General features: G+C 42.4%; 1 protein-coding gene across 1 annotated transcript; it reads left to right on the forward strand.

Moving 5' to 3' along the window:
- The first annotated feature begins 7,586 nt into the window (after positions 1 to 7,586).
- TMEM200C (transmembrane protein 200C) lies at positions 7,587 to 16,537 on the forward strand. The gene is given in 5 exon segments (XM_075062946.1): positions 7,587 to 8,128; positions 10,933 to 11,765; positions 11,768 to 11,801; positions 11,803 to 12,003; positions 12,005 to 16,537. Coding segments are annotated over 4 exon segments (1,578 nt in total). The 5' UTR covers positions 7,587 to 8,128; positions 10,933 to 10,975; the 3' UTR covers positions 12,558 to 16,537.
- The last annotated feature ends 1,278 nt before the right edge of the window (positions 16,538 to 17,815 follow it).

The raw sequence follows: 17,815 nt of genomic DNA on the forward strand, positions 1-17,815 counted from the left end.
CATCTTCAGAGAACTATCCACAATGATGCCAAGATCTTTTTCCTGATTTGTTGTAGCTAAATTAGCCCCCATCATATTGTATGTAGTTGGGGTTATTTTTTCCAATGTGCTATGCCCTGGATGCACTCTCAACATGGCCCCTATACTGAGGAGGCTGTGAAGAGGTGGCATAGAGCTCTACAAGTCCAGTGATTCCTGAGCTGCCCCAGGAAGGCATATTCCCAGCTCCTTTATGGTGCTGAAATTGGATCATGGATCTGGCCCTGTATTTTGAGCAGTCCTTTGTATGTCTTAAATATCTGGTAATGGAATATGGAGCCTTTGAGCAGTGGGGTGGAATTTATTATCTATCAGTAAACAGAATTAGTATTTTCTATAAAATGTTGCCATGTAATTACTGTTATGTGAGTTTGTAGTCTTAATCCAGTTTCTAGTGGGCGTGTAGGTGCCCACAGCACAAAAACCAACAAAATCAGCACAAGAACTGGCAGCCTCAGTAGAATGGCTGAGATTCTGAAAAAGACAGAAATAAAGATCAAAATATTGGGCTGACCAATCTTAATAGCACATGAATATTGTATTTATACAGTATCCATTTTTATAATGCTACTTTACTCTTTTAAAAACTTAAAAGTACAAACACCTATATAAAAATGCACAAGGACACAATGAATGCTGATCTGACAACACACTTCTCTTAGAGATAACAATGCATCTGTTGTCTTATTCCTTAGGCTGATAAAAGAGGGTACAGTCTACACAGTCTGTGCTCTCTGCACAACATGCTTTTATATTGGTTGCATAGATCACCTTTCATTGGTCATTATAATTATTACTATAATTTATTGTATTCTGGTAGTATCTAGACACCACACTCAAGAACTGAGGCCCCACTGTGGTAGGTTGTAAAAGTTCTCAGTTTACCATCTGAGGAACCTCTCATTGCCTCATGATGGCCCTACAAGCTGCCTTGCCTCAGCTTCCCTCTTCCGGGGTCCTCAGTAACTCCATGCAAACTTTCCAAATATAAATAGCCTTTTACCTTGTTAATTTATTATAGGAGTCCCACAATCATAATCCAGAATTCTCAGCACAGTCCAAACAGTACATTTAATCCTTCAAGTCCCAGTAGTCCATCAGTACACCAAATACAACTCCAGACTCTCACCCCACTTTGACTCTCCAGCATCTCTCACCATGCCTCCCCTAGTCCCTCTAGCCGGGATGCTTCCCTGCCCTGTTTCCTTCTCAGATATAATTCTATCTCTGTCCCTGAGACATCATCGGGATCACTCCTCCATCATTCCCCAGCCTTCAGCCCTCTCTGGCCTTCCAGCTCAGTGAGCCAGCAAGCATTTCCCTCTGTGGATCTTAGGTTTCAGTCCTCTTCAGTCATGGCTGTCTGGCCTGGGGAAGTTTGTAGGTGACCCCTGACTGCCTTCAGCTTTTGCGCACCTGCTTTAGTTGCACTGCTCAACTAGGGAACTCTCACTGCTCCTTCCTTCAGGGGCATCCACTCCCTGAAGTTTTCAGCCAAGCTCTGCTTCTCTTCTGAGTTCTCTCTCTACTTCTCTAAACATCATCAGTTCTTCTTCTCCCATCTCTGGATTCTACACTCTCTCTTACCTTTGGGCCCACTCTCATTTATAGCTTCCAGGGGCAGCCCTGCCTTCCTCATTACCCCAAACTAGGGCACACTTGGAATGGAACAGGAGACCTGGACCCATTGTCAGTTAAGGGGCCAGCTACCCTGTTACACAAGCACTGTACACAGCCTTTGTCCCAAATAGTTTATAATCTAAGTATCAGAGGGGTAGCCGAGTTAGTCTGGATCTGTAAAAGCAGCAAAGAATCCTGTGGCACCTTATAGACTAACAGACGTTTTGGAGCATGAGCTTTCGTGGGTGAATACCCACTTCGTCAGATGCAATCTAAGTATATGATGAGAGACAATAGATGCCAGCAATAAACAGGGGAATCATATAGTAACAGTAAAATAATTAAGATTAGTGTAATAAACCATGGTCATAGCACATCAGCCGCCTAGCCAGCCTTTCCCAGCTATACTCCCTTGTGACTACTAACTTGACCAAATTCTTTCACAACTTTACATACAGTTTGTTAAGGAAGATCACCTCAAGATACAACATTTAGTGCTTCATGATTAAGCACTGTTCTCATTTGCTCATCAAAACCCTTTTGATGTCAGTAGTTATGCTGAGCGATGTGAATAAGGGTCACACACCTCTCCTTGTTGAAAAATTCATGTACGGTGCTGTTAGTGACAGATATTTTTTATCTAGATCAGTAGAATTCTGCAAAGCTGCATTAAATTATCAAACGCAAAAAAAATTCTAGCATCTGTTCTGCTAGGAAAAAAGAGAGCATGTGACGTACATGTTACTGTGGCACTCTAATATTCTCCTTCTATGGCAAGAGCTTGGACATTCATGTTAGTTATTTTAACATCTCTTCCATTTTCCAAAACTCAGCTGAACATAGCTTGGCATCACCACTTTCATAAGCAAGCACAACCCCACAGACTTCAAAAGATTATTTGTGAGTTTGAAAGATAAAACCAGCTACCCATAATTTATTGATTTTATGAAACACATGTTCATTATAATTTGTTTACATACTGAAGAATCCCAACCATCCAAATTTGGGCCACAAAAATTATGTTTGGGTAATCATGAGTTATTAAACCTAAAGTTAATAAAACAAGAGCACACACAAGCATTCATTAAAAGGGAGCTTTCAATAGTTATTCATTATTATATTTACTTAGATAATGGTATTGGGCCCCAGTTACAATTGGGGCCCAATCAGAATTGGGCTAGGGGAGGGCATACAAAAAGAAGGGATAAGAATAGTGTTTGGCTAATGTCATTTTAGTTCCAGATTTGGGGAGGGGGTGAGTGTAAATAGTCAGGATTATACTGTGTGTGTGCTATGAGTTAATGAGTTACAATGCACTGAAAAGAGAATTTGCAGTTCTGTTGTTTAGGGCCAAGAGATCAAAATGATTACCATGGCTGGAAAAGTCCCTCCAGCTTTCTATACAAGCTGAGAAGTCAAGTGTAGGACACTTAAAAGAAAGTGAATGACACATGCCCTGAATGCTGTTTATAATCCCAGGATGTGACCTTCCTGCTCTGTCTGACAACTGACCCAGGAGCTTTTAATAGTCAGTCCTTTTGCTTAAAGCTTTCAGCAGAATGTCAATTTCAGAAATATACAAATTGTGCTAGGTGTCACTACATGCCTCAAAAAATCAGCATCTATTTACAATGAATTTCAATGAAAACCAAGAGGAGATAGATCAGTAGCTCCTTCACTCTTATTGCAAAAGCCTGTCCATCTTAAAATGTTAAGTGACTTTACTTTTCAACAGCCAGATTTCATGGCTATGTGTTTCTTTCATCCTCCTGAGCATTACCAGCAGTGTGCATTCGAGCCATAATTTATTTTGAAAGAACAGACATGTAAATTGCCATTAGCTCTCAGTGAATTATATTAAGACTTCCTAGACAATGAAAAGTAAAGTTACTTCTGATTCTAAATACTTTGGATAAGTACTATGAGGGTATAATGTACAAGGAGGGCTTTCATATATATCTTCTGTGAGGATGAACTTAAAAAACTCACCGATGGTTCTGGTTTGCTCCTTTGTATTTGAGCTACCAGATCATCATTAGTTTGTGATAATATTCATCATACCACACTCTCCGCCATAATGCACTCTCTGTCTCCCCATTTATCTTAGTCTTTGTCTACACAGGGAGGTTTTTTTCGATGTAACTTAAGGTGTGAATTTAAACCAGTATAACTCCCATGTCCACACTTCTATTCCAGTAGGGGTACCTCTTTTTTCTTTGTTGTTGTTGTTGCTGTTGATCTTATATAACTTGGGAAGTGGTTTAAGCAGAAGCAAAAAAGCCACTTTTATACTAGAATTAGAGTGTGCACATGGGGTGGGGGGTTATACTATTATAACTATACTGGTATAGCTATGTAACTATAACTGAGAAAACTTTCCAGTGTAGATAAGTCCTTAGATTCCAACAATAATGCTCTGGCTGTTAGTTTATATATCTTTAAAGTGTGTGGACACAATGGATACAGTCTTATTTTAGAGTGCATGTAACAAATATACTATAGATTAAATTTAAAATTAAAGTGAGCTTTTAAGTGAGAATGAAGCAACCCAGAGTTTCATCCCAGATAAGTGACCATCCTTCCTGTACAGCTGGCATTCTGCTAGGGTGGTAGGCCAGGGTTTGAGTTGGGAATCACCCTCCAACAGTCAGGAGGTCCACTCTTAATCTGTGTCTGAGAGATTGTAAGGATGAGTTACTACAGGGAAAGTTGAAGCCTGTTCAAAGATTCTCTCTTTATTCTATCTTTTTATTTAAACATTCATCTCATACTTAGATTGTAAAGCACTTTAAGGCAGGTACTAACTCTTTAGTATGTCTTTGTACAGTGCCTGGCACAATGAGACCTTGATCCATGACTGGAGCCCATATGTGTTACCTCAAAACAAATAAATATACATAAACATCTGCGTTAAGTTAAAGGAACACAAAAAAATGTGAGGGATATATGAAACATTTCAAAGAGCGAATATTTTTACACATTTACTGTGCAAAAACTACATTAAAAATGCAATTGCCCTTTGAAGAATTATTGCACCAAATATCAAGAAAAATATATTTATTAAAGTATAAATCAGAAAGTCTGCTTTATGTGCAAATCCCAGTGCAATCTTAAGCATGGAGTCACTGTCAATGCTTCTATACTGTTAGATTATCTGAAATAGTGGGCTTTCGATATCTGAATTAATCCAAACATAATCCAAACATTTTTGATAACCAACCATGTACTCCCAAGAGCTGTATTTTTCTTAGATAGGTAAGATTACAGAATTTTTTTGCTACTTTTTTTATGCTTCTTATTTTAGCTATACCTTAGGGGTTTTATTTATTTAGATTTGTACAATAAAATATACCCATACTAAAGGCTCCAGGTTTCTTGACAATTAATTAATCTCACAACATAACAACCATCCAGAAGCATTAAATAATCTTATATGGATAACATATAAATGAGGCCTGCTAGCAGCATTAAGCAATCGGTATAAACATTACACAGAATTACAAAGTCACTCGGCCAAATAGTAAACCAAATCAATAGAAAAGCTCCCTTCCACCACCACCCATCACCTCTGGGAGTATAAAAGCACCTTCCCCAAAGCTCCCTATCAAATAAGAAAATGGAATAATAAATGTTTGATCAGTTTTCAATAAGTTTCTTAGTAAACAAGAAGGCACAGTAGTTTAACAATATACATCTCAGCATTATAACTTGCTATAAGGAGTCAGGTTTGTGATTATAGGGGTGATCTTTATATAATGTGAGATCAAAGTCCAAGTCTTGTGATTATACAGCTAGTCTCTGTCTTTATATTATTGTATCACTTTATCATCTGTATTATATTATTGTTGTTGTCATCATCGTCAAGAGCTTAGCTGCCTGTCTTTTCGCAATGCCCGGACTGGACTACAATGCCCTTTGTTTTCTATGTTTTGAAACCCCTGAGTATCAAGGAGATGGCCTAGTGATTCAAAACTTTTGAAGCTATTTGAGGAAGGTATAAATAAAATGATTTGTCTTAACAGAAATAGAACAAGTGACTCAGGTAAGGAAAGGGTCTCTTTTCCCTGTAAAACCTCTGTCTTTCTCTCTCTGTATCTCAGAGGCTCTTCAGGGAGAGTCTGGTGATACTGCATTATTGATGTGATACAGGTCTCCAGTGAAAACAGATGTGATATGTTTGGTTTCCTCTGATATCCTGGGTCGAACACAAAGCAAATTACTGAAAGTCAGAAGACTCAGGTTCAATTAAGCAGTTCAAAGCGCAGTTTGAAAAGCAGTCCTTGAATACTAAATCTTAGATTTAGGTCCTGTTTCAGAAGGAAAAGTTTGACGTGTACAAGAGAAACTGTGCTCCAAGCCATTTTGACAATACAGCTTTCAGCAGAGATTAAAATGCATATAGGAAGTATGCCCCTTCGGGATTTGTTTGTTCTCAAATCAAGCAATGATAACTGGGGTCAAAGGCATTGAATAACAAAAACCTGAAGAAATGAATATTTAACCTCTCCCTACAATTCTTCCATTCTGTGTAGAGCCCTATATTTTTAAAATCCGAGTTTCAGATTCAAAACTTTCCTTTTATTGTCCCTTGGAGACTTGTAGTTAGTTGAACTCAGGATATTCATGCCTCTCAATAGATCAAGTAGAGGTGGAGGAGAAAGGACTGTTTGATCAAAGGCCAGAATCCTCTTTAGCTTGAATAGGAGTCCAAGGCTACTTTTACAAACAGGCAAGTGCCGTCTCTCCATTCCAAAAACCCTGCAATATAAAACAGCAGTGAAATCCCAATTAGCCATCTAGATTTCCACATTCACTTGGCTGTTTTGTTTAACCTGCCTTTCTGGCTAGTGGTGGCCACCAAATAAAGACCAAGTTCTCCCCTGATTTACACCTAATGCAATCACTCATGGGTCTGTTACCTCAACATGGTAGGTGTAAGGGAAACACTTCAGTAAGACACTGTGGGCTGTGTTCCGTGGCCTTCAGTCACACAGCTTTGTATATCTTCAGTTTAAGAAGTATCTTCCCAAAGACACTCAAAGCTGAATTTTGTTTCCTGGTATCTATAAAGGCCAGATCTCTTATCTTGGCCATCAGTTTGTCAGTTTCTTCCTTTTTTGCATTCTCCCTCTTTTCATCTGTTTCTTGGATCACTCCTCGGATTAAAAAAAGAAATCCTCTTGATCTCCCTGCCTCTGGTGTTTCCCCTTTTCAAACAGTATCATTTCATCTTGAAAACACCATCTCTCTCCTGTTTTGCATACACTAGGTGAGAGCACAGGAAGGGAGAATGTTACTTGGATATTATTTCTAGTGAACATAGACAGAAAACCTCCCACTTTTCCCCTTGCTTGCTGCTCAAGGAGGAATCCCAAAGAATTGAGATGTATCAGGAGTAAGGTGATAAAATCAGCCAGGGTCTCACTCAGCCGGAGTCTGAACAAGGGATAGCGGTGGACAAGAGATTGACAGATTAGTGGGGAGAAGAGACTACACCTCAAACCAGCTGTGCTCAGCCACACTTCAGATTCCCCTCCTCCTCCCCCCAAAAATGTTCACAAATCGAGGGAAGCACTTTTTAAAAAATGATGCATTTGGTGCTTCCCTGATTTCTCTCAAAGAGCCAGTAAAATATTTGATGGGAAGAAAGAGAAGGAACCAATGTCTGACTGTCTTTAATCTCCCCTGCGACCACGTCGATCAGACAGGTAGTTCTGCAAAGAGAGCGCAGGAGACAGAGAGAGATCCAGCTGGGACCCTCCACGGGGCTGGCTGCAGACAATGCCATGGCACCATCCGCTTTGCTTCTGGAGGCCAGGGGAAGGGATCGGGGCAGGCAAGCTCACCTTGTTACTTGCAGGTGGGCATGGAGGAACAGGCGGCAGCCATGGGAGGCCGGGGGAGGGAGAAGAGAGGAGGAAGGAAGGATGGATGGGGGGACGGTTCCTAAAGAGGCGAGTTAGGAGGGTAATGATTGCCATCCTGCAGCAATTTCCCTGTGTCATGGCTCCTGTTTCCTAGCAACAGCACCGAGTCCGGCCGGCACAGCAGCAGCTGCTGCCTGAGCACCAGTCAAGAGCAGCAGAAGCAGAAAGCAGCAACTCCGCCAGGCTGGCAAATCAACTAGCAACAACCGCCACCACAGACAGGAGGAGGAGGAAGAGGCGGCTGCATCTGGCAAGGGGAAACAATAAAACAAGCAGGGAAGGATGAAGGATGGAGAAGGCACAACACTTCTAGGAAACTCCTTGGAATGGCTCTGTCCGGGGGCTCCGAGGGGGCTGACAAGACCATGTCGATCCCTCCCGCTTTCTCTGCTGGGATTATGAGCAGGGGCGAGATTACGGATCTGGAGGGGTTGTGTCTGCACTGAGATGTCCACTTGGGCTGGAAAGTTTCTCTATGGTTTCTTGATGGTGCCTGAGCTCCTCGCTTCCAGCTTTGATTCCCCCCGCCCCAGTCTTCCTGGGTAAGTGAGGTTAGACTTGCTGCCATTTTGAGCAATAATTTCGCCCACGATCCCGAGGGGTTTTTTCACTCTAGTCTGCTCGGGGGGTGGGGTGGAGTGGGACGCGGGGAGGTCGATTTTCACGTGTGTTTTCTCTGCCTTGGAGAAATTCAGGGGCAGTTCAGCATTGAATGGCCCCATTACTTTCCTGGAGGCGACAAAATTAGTCCATCGCGTTGATGTGGTTATAAAAAGTGGGGGGTGGGGTGGAAATTTACAAAAGGCTATTGGCTGGTTGCCAAATCAATTCACGTCTTTGGTCCTGGTTTACGTGCCCAGCCGGGTTAGGGACCCTTGCTGGATTTTGCACACTCTCTGAGCCTTCATTAGTAGAAGCAACCAAAAGTTCAAAGACCTGGCAGACCGCCTGGCGAGCAGTACTCAGGCAATAGCTACAGACCTACCTTATTAACAGGCAGCTTCATTGTTAGACATTCTGCCAGCCAGCCATGTATATACTGGAAACTGCATCGAAACTACACCCCATCATGTAAACCGGCAACTTTGCTAACTCCCTTTTGTATAAAGAAATACTGCCAAGCATGTCAGCCACAACATTTTAGTCCCTAGTAAACGTTGCAAAATCTATTGCAGCATGCTAGAAAGTGTCCTAAGTAATGTCGAGCAAATGATCAATCGCTGCAAATTAACATCCTTCCCAATAATTCATTTCCCCCCGAACTGAGAGTATTCTTCCATTTGCTGCACATACAAATAGCTGAAGTAACACAAAATCCTGTATTGGTCAATAACAGATAAGCGAGCATCTTCATCTGTTATTAGTGTCCAGGAAACAGTGTTAATCCAGCCCCCACCGTGTACGTTTTAAAACCTGTGACTGAGTGAGATTAACAATTCTATTCGATCTTTGCAGAGCATCCTTAAAATAGTCATAGAGATCCGGGTTAAAACATGACATATCCTCTGGGGATTATTTAAACAGTGCTCATTATGACAAAAGTATGAGTTTGTTAATGATTACAGACCACATCCAGTTTATATGGAATGTGATTATATACCGTGTCTTTCGTCTGTTTGACTTTCGCTCTTTTCTAATAATACAATAATTAATAATAGTTGGTGGTTTAAAAAAAACCCACCCTCCCACGCATCCACCCTTGTTTCTGCGTATTGAAAACGAAGTGTCAAGGCAATATTGATTGCAAACGTTGTTCAGGTCTGATTGCCATCTGTTTTTCCATCTTAACTGAGACAGCATCTTGTCTAGTGGTGTAGTGGGGAGTATCAGATCACAAACTAAGCCACCACTTAAAAAGAAATCATGCTCGGATAATTACACTTGTGTACCAAACCATTCTAAAAAAAGCAAATCCATGGTCTGACAATAGGAAAGAGGAGGCAAGACTCCATTCATTCTTAAATTACTCTCAGATATATTGTAGATTCTCTCAAAACAGTGCCCGCAGCGAGAACACCATTATTTTATGGGAAAATACATTCAGAACAAATGGAACGCAAAACTGTCGACTCGGGGGCTATTTGGGAAAAGAACAGAAACGAAATTGAGAAGCTGGGTGGTGGAAGGGATCACTTTAGATGCTGTTAACCAGCTTTCAAGGTAACTTTATGAAGCATGTTGTATTGATTGCAGTCATGTTTCCTTTCTGGACATTATTGTAGACGCTCCCCCAAAATGAAAGAAAAGCCTCTTCTTCAGCCTATCAAAGCTTCTCTGAACGGTTTGCAATATCGTGTGAATTGTTCATACTTAGTTGTCTCCCAGCTATTTGAATACTCAGATGATGAATCCCGACGATCCCGTAAATAAAGTAACAATGTTATTTCATACGCCAGTTTCCCGACGCATTCTCTGTTTTTTCATGGTGATTCACTCTTTAATAAGATTTGACATACTATCTTTATTTACCAGCTACCTTTTAACATGGAGCAGGGAGAGGCAATCATTGCTGTTACATAACCAGTTTGAACATCATACATGTTTCCAAATCAGGCAGCTGTCCAAATGATGTACCCATACCGTAAGCAGAAGAGGATGGGTTTCTAGATCACTGCAGCTAAAATACGAAGGAAATGATCTGGAAGAAGCTTCCAAAAGGTACTATTATCTGGGTATTCAAATGCTTCCCTTCTGTATTTCCAGTAATTAATTTCCCATTCACTGACACAAAAAGTACATAATCGGTTAAAATCCCTCAGCTATGTTTAAGCAGTGTAATAAAATCAATGACATCCCTAAAACAATTCTTATTGCCCGTCTGGTTTTATTTCCAAAATATCCAGATCACTAAAAGGCACTGGTTTCTGCGTGATACTTCTGCTAACACCAACCCCCCATACTGTGCAGTGCAACCCTGTGACCCCATTAGAGGAACAGGGCCCAGGAAAAATCTCAGCAGGTTCTTTAACGACAGGAGCAGGCTGCCCTGCAGACTCATTCTCTACCCAGCACGGATGATCTTCTGTTTGTTTGCACTGGTGACACGACTCTTTCCTTAAGTCGTTTGGAGTCTACAGAAATCAATTAGCTGTTTGCAAAGACTGAACTGAGCAACGTCTTGGGAGGGACACATGGCTGCTTCTCTTCCCAGGTTACCTAACGTTGCTATCTTGGCTGTCTGGATGCGTAAGAGGGCCCAGCTTGTTAGTGACTGAGACCCTGCTTGTCAGGACTTTTAGCTAAAAATGGATTTCCCTGGCTGCGTTAAAGCCCGGGCATTTTGTGAGGTATCTGCTCCTCCAGCTCTGTCCCCGGCCCTCACCCTCTTCTCTCCCTTTTGCTGCAGGAGCTGGAGCCGCTCTAGGGAGCAGTGCCCTGGGTAGCCAGCCATGATCGCCACTGGAGGCCTCCTGAGGATCTCGGCCAGGAAACAGGATCCCCTGCGACCCCAAAGCCAGCCCCCCAAACGCAAACGCAAAGCCAAAAAGAAGCGCAAGAACGATGTGGTGGTGGTGAAGGGCAAGCTGAAGTTGTGTTCCGTCTCGGGTCTCATCGCCCTCTGCGGCATCCTGGTGCTGCTGGTGGGCATCGCCTTGGCCGTGGTGGGCTATTGGCCCAAACCGAGCCCCGTCTACCGGGAGGGCAGCTTCGGGGGGAGCAAACACCTGCCCGCACAGGGCGGCGCCACCAAAAACCGCTCCAGCCGGGGCCAGCCGGGGACGCAAGGGGAATCCCATCCGGACAGGCCTAGAGCCAACTCCTCTTCCTCTAGCAGCAGCAGCCGGGGGTCCCCCCACGCCGCGCCGGCCCCTTCCTCTGTGGGTTTCCTCTTCCAGCTCTTCTCCGGCTACCTGCACTCGGACAAGCTCAAGGTACTGGGCCCCCTGATCATGGGCATCGGTATCTTCCTCTTCATCTGCGCCAACGCGGTGCTGCACGAGAACCGCGACCGCAAGACCAAGATCATCAACCTGCGGGACCTCTACTCCACCGTCATCGACGCGCACAGCCTGCGGGCCAAGGAGGGCGGGGGCCCAGCCTCCGCCCCGCTCAATGGCTTTGTCAGTTACGTGCAGCAGGCCCGGGGGCTGGAGCGGCTGCGGCGGCGGGGGGAGCCTTCGGGCGCCGCGGCCAGGCTGGCCCAGAGCACCTGGCCCCCGGCCTCTGGGCGCCCACGCGCCCCTGCTCCTCCTTCTCCGCCTCCCCGCCCAGCCTGCCGAGCGGTCTACAGCCTCTAACCGGAGCAAGCCGCCTCGGCCGCCGCCCGCTGCGCCGCACCCCTCCTGCACCCGCCAGCGTCCCTGGTGGGCTCCTCGTCAGCGCCTTCACGTGCTGCCCTGGCCAGGCGACGGGGCTGGCGCGGGAGAGCTGCGGGCTGGCGGCGGGCCGCCGGAAGAGCTCGGGCAGGGCTGAGCCTCGGGCCAGTTCCAGCTAAGCCGGAGCGAGCTCGGCAGCCCCTTAGGGCTGGGGCAGGGGCGCAGGCACAAGCGGGTACTGCGGCGCCAGAGCACAAGCTGCCTGCCTGACGCCAGGCGGCCGCTCTCCCCTGGCCCCCCTCGGACTCGGGCTAGCAGCAGGGAGCTGGACTCCACCAGCCTTTTAGCCAAGGCTGCTTCTTCCCCCTACTCCAAATCTCTGGATCTGGGCGGCTCTCCTCCCTTCACTCCGCCGGGGGGCAGGAGGGGCTCCCCGTCCGACCCAGCCAGCAGCAATAAGGGCTACACCCACCTGGAGGAGGCAGGCACCTCCTTGGAGTCTATTGCCAACACCCCAGCCAGTAAAACCCAGGACTGTGAGGAGGACCCAAAAGGGGAGCTCGGCCCCCTAGAGCGAGCCAGCGAAGAACAAACAGTGCGGCAACCTCAGCAATTTCAGAGACAATATACAAATAAAGAGAAGCTCTTCATGATTTCCAGGTCGCACGCCACTGCAGGGCTGGAGGATGGGGAACTGGAAAGCACCGGCGTTTGAACGAACAGAGAAAGCATCAGGACAACTTGCAAGCCCTCTGCCTCCTTGGGGACGGAACCCGGTCAATATCCAAAGAGCTGCAGTATGTTATCCTGGAATTGCATTCAATAAATTCCCCTAGATGACATCAGGAAAAAAACAAACAAAATCTTTCTGTCCGATTGTATGTTCCATGCAAACCAAATTTTATTACACATCAGTAGTCCAGCAAGTTCTTCGAAGCAAAAGAATACAATTTTGGACAACATAACTGCACACTTTATAGTTTTAATTTCTAAGTGCCCCACCCCCTTCCTTGGGTATTCTGATGCTGGTTTGTCACTAACTGTTTCTAAACCACCACCTCCTGTTCTAGCTCCAGAGCAAAGTGGTTTTCCTTCAGCAAAACTGAGCTCTCCCCTTTTGTTTTGGTTAAATCACTTAAGTTGGCAGGGCCTTATGGATGAAGTATCTTCACAAAGAACACTCCTACAGGCATTTGTTTAAATTCTGGAAAGGTGACAAGGGAGGAGAGAGTGGAGCTGGACAGAGCTCTGATAATTTAATTGGAATTGTTACAGTCTTAAATTAGAGATCTAAGAAGAGATGATACTTTTATTAAGTATTATCACACATGTACCAATAGCATTAATAAAAGTTTTTTAAATAAATGGTTAATCATATTAAAACAGTTCTCCCCCTACAGCGCTTACAGATCAAAGACAACGTTTGTATCAAACTACTCAGTATTAGAGACAAGGTAGAAAGGAGGAAGGTTTGTTTATGTTGCTTTTGACATGGTAATAGTAATTTAGTAATATTTTCTAAACAAAGATATTTGGGTTCAATCACTGAGCACACTGCACTTTAGTACAAGCAGCAGATTCTGCCTCTACTTCTAACTCTTGTTTAACTGGAATTTTAGATGGTAAGGATTCAGAGATTTCAAGATTCTGAAGAGAAAAATTGATTAAGGTTTCACCTTCCATTAAAATTAGATTTTTCATGACTAATACATTAATCTCAGAAACAATGACCCCTATTTCATAGATCTGTGACTTCCCCAACAACGGTCACTCTAAGATTAAGGTTTTTTTACAATTAAGGCTCCAATCTTGCAAACACTTATGCACATGCTTACCTTTAAGGATGTGAATTGTCCTATACTCTGAGGGTGAAATTCTGACCCCATTGAATTACATAGGAGTTTTGCCATTGACTTCAATGGAGGCAGGATTTCGCCTTGAGAGTGAAATAGCATGTTTTCTGATGGTTGGACTATATATAATATATGAATCAAACAGCTATTTTGTAACTGGGAATTATTTAACTTTAAAAATTATAAGAAGACTGGCATTTGCTTAATTTACTAGAAAAATCTCTTTCAACTCCTAATTTCAGATACCAACAACATTTTCTATTTCAAATATATATTTAATATACATATGATGTTTCATTATGTTAACTACAGAGTTATTGAAGTTAAACAACGATATGTAAGTAGTGCATTGGTTTTCTCTCTCAATTAAGGTTTCCATAATAGATTAGTATTTAGTACATATCTAATAATATAGGTACAATATAATAAATATACTGATCGGTACATTTAATTGTGAAGAGTGAACAGCAACAATAATTATTAAATATAAGAATGAATAATTTTAAAAATATCAGATAAGAGACTGCCATCTTGAGGCTCTACAATTTTCCAATGAGGAAATGAAGTTCCTTTTAGCAACAGAAAGGCACAAGCATCACAACCTCACATACTGTCAATGGTAACCAAGTAAAGTAACCATATAAACTTTGTTGAAGCATTGTTCTTGTTAAACTGCTATCTAATGTTGTTTAGCCAGCCAGTGTGGAAGTGACCAAAATATGTTTTAAAACTATGTGTATAGGCTGGAACACTAATTTGATTTACAAAAAGATAAACAAACATGGCTAGGCCCTGCATAAAGTGGGCAGTTTAATGGTGTCAGAAGGCAATTTAATCCGAATTGATTTCAACATGATTACTTCTGGCTCAACATTAGTCCTAACAGCTAGAAGGAAACTGCTGTTCTGTGCTTTCCCCATGATTTCCAGCAGACATCTACTGAAATATCAGAAAAGGGTCATCAGGCACTGAGACAAGGATGCTAGTTATACACAGTTATGGAGATTTGCCTTGATCCTGTCTGGGAAGGTGCCTGTTCAGATCCACATGGGTGCAGAGCAGGAGTCTACCCACCAAACCTCATTGCAGGGTTGGGACGATAGTGGAAAAATGACAGATTTTTTTTTAAATAAACCTGAAAAAATCATATCATATATACTGTTTCTATTCTAATTCAGTAAAAGTTTATCCAGCCATCTAAGCAATAACAATCACCTTTATTTAAAGATAACACAAGATGCAACCCAAACCTTTGATTTGATTAGAAGAAAAGTACTTTTAAATTGCTGGGCTAGAGTTTGGGGGCTTTTTTTCTTTTTGTAGGACAGTGAGAGAGTATTTTATTTCATTGAGATTATTACAAAATTTGTTATCTGTATTTCAGAATCCATTAAATGAGTCAAAATACAGTCAGGAAGCCTTTTTAAATAGCACAACTCAATTTCAATTATCACCCTTTTCAATAAGTACTGTTTTAGACTTCTCCTAGGTTGCTGAAAATATTGAACAACAGAATGTTTGTATACAGAACTGAGCTTGACCAATGAAATTCCACTTCAGTGGCTAGTAGAGTTGAGTGAATAATTTGTAGCAATTAATCTAATAAACAGATGAAGCCTTTTTTCCAATTTGCAAATTGTCCATGAATCCCTATGATTTTTGCAAATTTATTTGCTAATTACAGTTTTTCACGGAATAATTTGTGTAAAGACTTTGCGTTCTGTAGAGTTTGCTCAAAACTCAAGGTGAGTGAGTTACCTTTGTATGGAAAAGTGTTTCTGTTTTCTGGTTGGATAAGCTTAACTCCTATCAGCAGCAGGTTTCATGTGTGAACATTCATACTGTTAATATTAAAGTATCCCTAATGCTGTCAAATTGAGATTGGTTGATAGAGAAGGATAACCTAATCCATTTTAATGGCATTAGACCTGGTGACATAACTCTTTGAGTACCGCCTCTTTTGGACATTCATGTCTCCCTGTTCCTGCCCCATCTGGCACATGGCTTTTCCCCTTGCCTCCTGGACCTGCCCCTACCCCTACCCCTTCTATCAACCTTCACTTGCCCACTCTTTTCCCCCTCAGTTTCTCTCCTCTCTCTTCTCTTTCCCAAGTCTATCCTCTCCTCTCCCCTCCCGGGCACTGAGTTCCTCCTTCCAACCTCTTCCCCACAACCTGCCCCCAACTGGTTCCTCCACATGCCTTTTGGAGGCTTAGGATCTGTACCGATAACACTATCTGTATCTCTTGCAAATACATTTTGAATATAACAAACAAATTATCAGGTGTGTGCACTAAGCTAACTATTAAAAGCAAAAGACCTGCAGAGACCAACTAGTCCATCAAGGTCCTAAAAAAAATTCCTTGAGAAAAAGTTGGGTTTCTGCTTGAATTCCTCAGGGTAGTTGTATGACTGGCCATAAAGTTGCCACTATCTTTTTGTAACACAGATACTTGTTTTAAACTAGTCTATAACAGAAAGGGGGGAAACAGATGTGAAGCCTAGGGGCACGGTAAGGACCAGGACCAGGACCAGGACCAGGAGAGGAAACAAGGAGGTGGGGAATGGGGAATAATATCACTGAAAATGATGTTGATTGAGAGTGTGTGACTTATCCTTTTTATGCATCACTCAGTTTCTTGTTTTATCTATCAGTCTTGCTTTGACAGTTGCTCGGGCACTACTCTACTCATATGTACGTTTCAAATTCAATTTCTGTTAATAGTCTCTTAAAATTCACTATTTCTGCAAAGATTCTGCTCAGTAAACTCATTCAATAGAGTATTCCCAGAAAGCAAACAGCAAAGGGGGTACAAATATCTCTGAAATGAATTCAATATTTTATTCAAGTAAATCTTAATAGAAAAGTATTTGAGGATCTTATATTTATATAAAATTATATATTTATATCTATCTTAGGGGTTCCTTTTTATTATTGAAATTGTACCCATCACTAGTTTCTCAGTGCTTCTCAAGTAAATAAGTCTGCATGGCCAGGTGCTTTATAGGCTTCAAGGCCAAGATTTTCAAAGGGTGCCTCACATCATGGGTGCCCAAGTAGAGATATTTAAAAGTGGCCAGATATTCAGAGAACGGGCATCCCAAAAATGGAGACACTAAAATCACCAATCACTGTTGAGAATCTAGGCCCATGAACTTTCTGCTCTTTTTCTTTCTTTGGTATTGAGAAGGCTCTGTCTTAGATATACTTACTTGTGGGGTTTTCTTCTTTTATCCTCTTCCCACTCTCCCCCTCTTCATTCTGGTGAGAATGAACCTCAAATCCAACCAGCCCTTCCTGAACTTTGAGAAAATTTGAGTCCAATTCCAAACTAAACTTTGCAGTCAAAGCTCAATACAATAAGAAAAAGAATGTACTAGGATTATTTAAATGATATTTTGGGCATTCAACCTTTTAATATCTACCCCCTGGGCTAAATAAACTCAGATGCTGAAGGGAACAGAATCTATTAGTCCAGGATGTGTTTATTACCAAGTAAAAGGAGGAACTATCAAGTTATTTTACTGAAATGTCTAAGTACATAAAAGACAATTAAGCTGGGGCAGGTTAGTTTTTGTTTTTGATTTTTTTTAAATGTCAGCTGGAAAAAAAGGAACTTGAGGTAGCCATGTTTATTGTAGGGGTATGGATAGGGAGTTTGAATGACAGTAGAGAAAACAACGCATGGGGACTTGTATCCTCTAAGCCTATTGAAACCAGTGTTTTGAAGTGTACAGTGGGTTCAATACCTGTACAAAGCCACTGATGGCAGCTGACATTTTGCTGATACTTCATTAAAGTAGACCTCCTGCTGGGAAGAAGATGGAGGCACAGGAAATGCAACTCACCTTTCAAAACCATAGAAAAGGCACAGTCTTTCAAAGCGGATATTAGCTGTTCTAAAGGAACAGAGTTTAATAAGTTAGCTAAACCTTCTTTTAAAAAATTATAATTTACAACAACTTTGGCAGCATCTTCTCTGGGCTAAGAATGGCCAATAACTCCTGAGGGCTTCCTCTGGATGGCTCCACAGCTCAGAAGCATGGTAGCAGAGCACCCTACAGGGACTTTCCTCCAGCTCCTAAGATGTTCCCAATGATACTGGCATGCCCCTTTCAT

This window comes from Chelonoidis abingdonii, chromosome 2 (genome assembly GCF_003597395.2).
Source record: "Chelonoidis abingdonii isolate Lonesome George chromosome 2, CheloAbing_2.0, whole genome shotgun sequence".
In the NCBI taxonomy this organism is placed as follows: domain Eukaryota; kingdom Metazoa; phylum Chordata; order Testudines; family Testudinidae; genus Chelonoidis; species Chelonoidis abingdonii.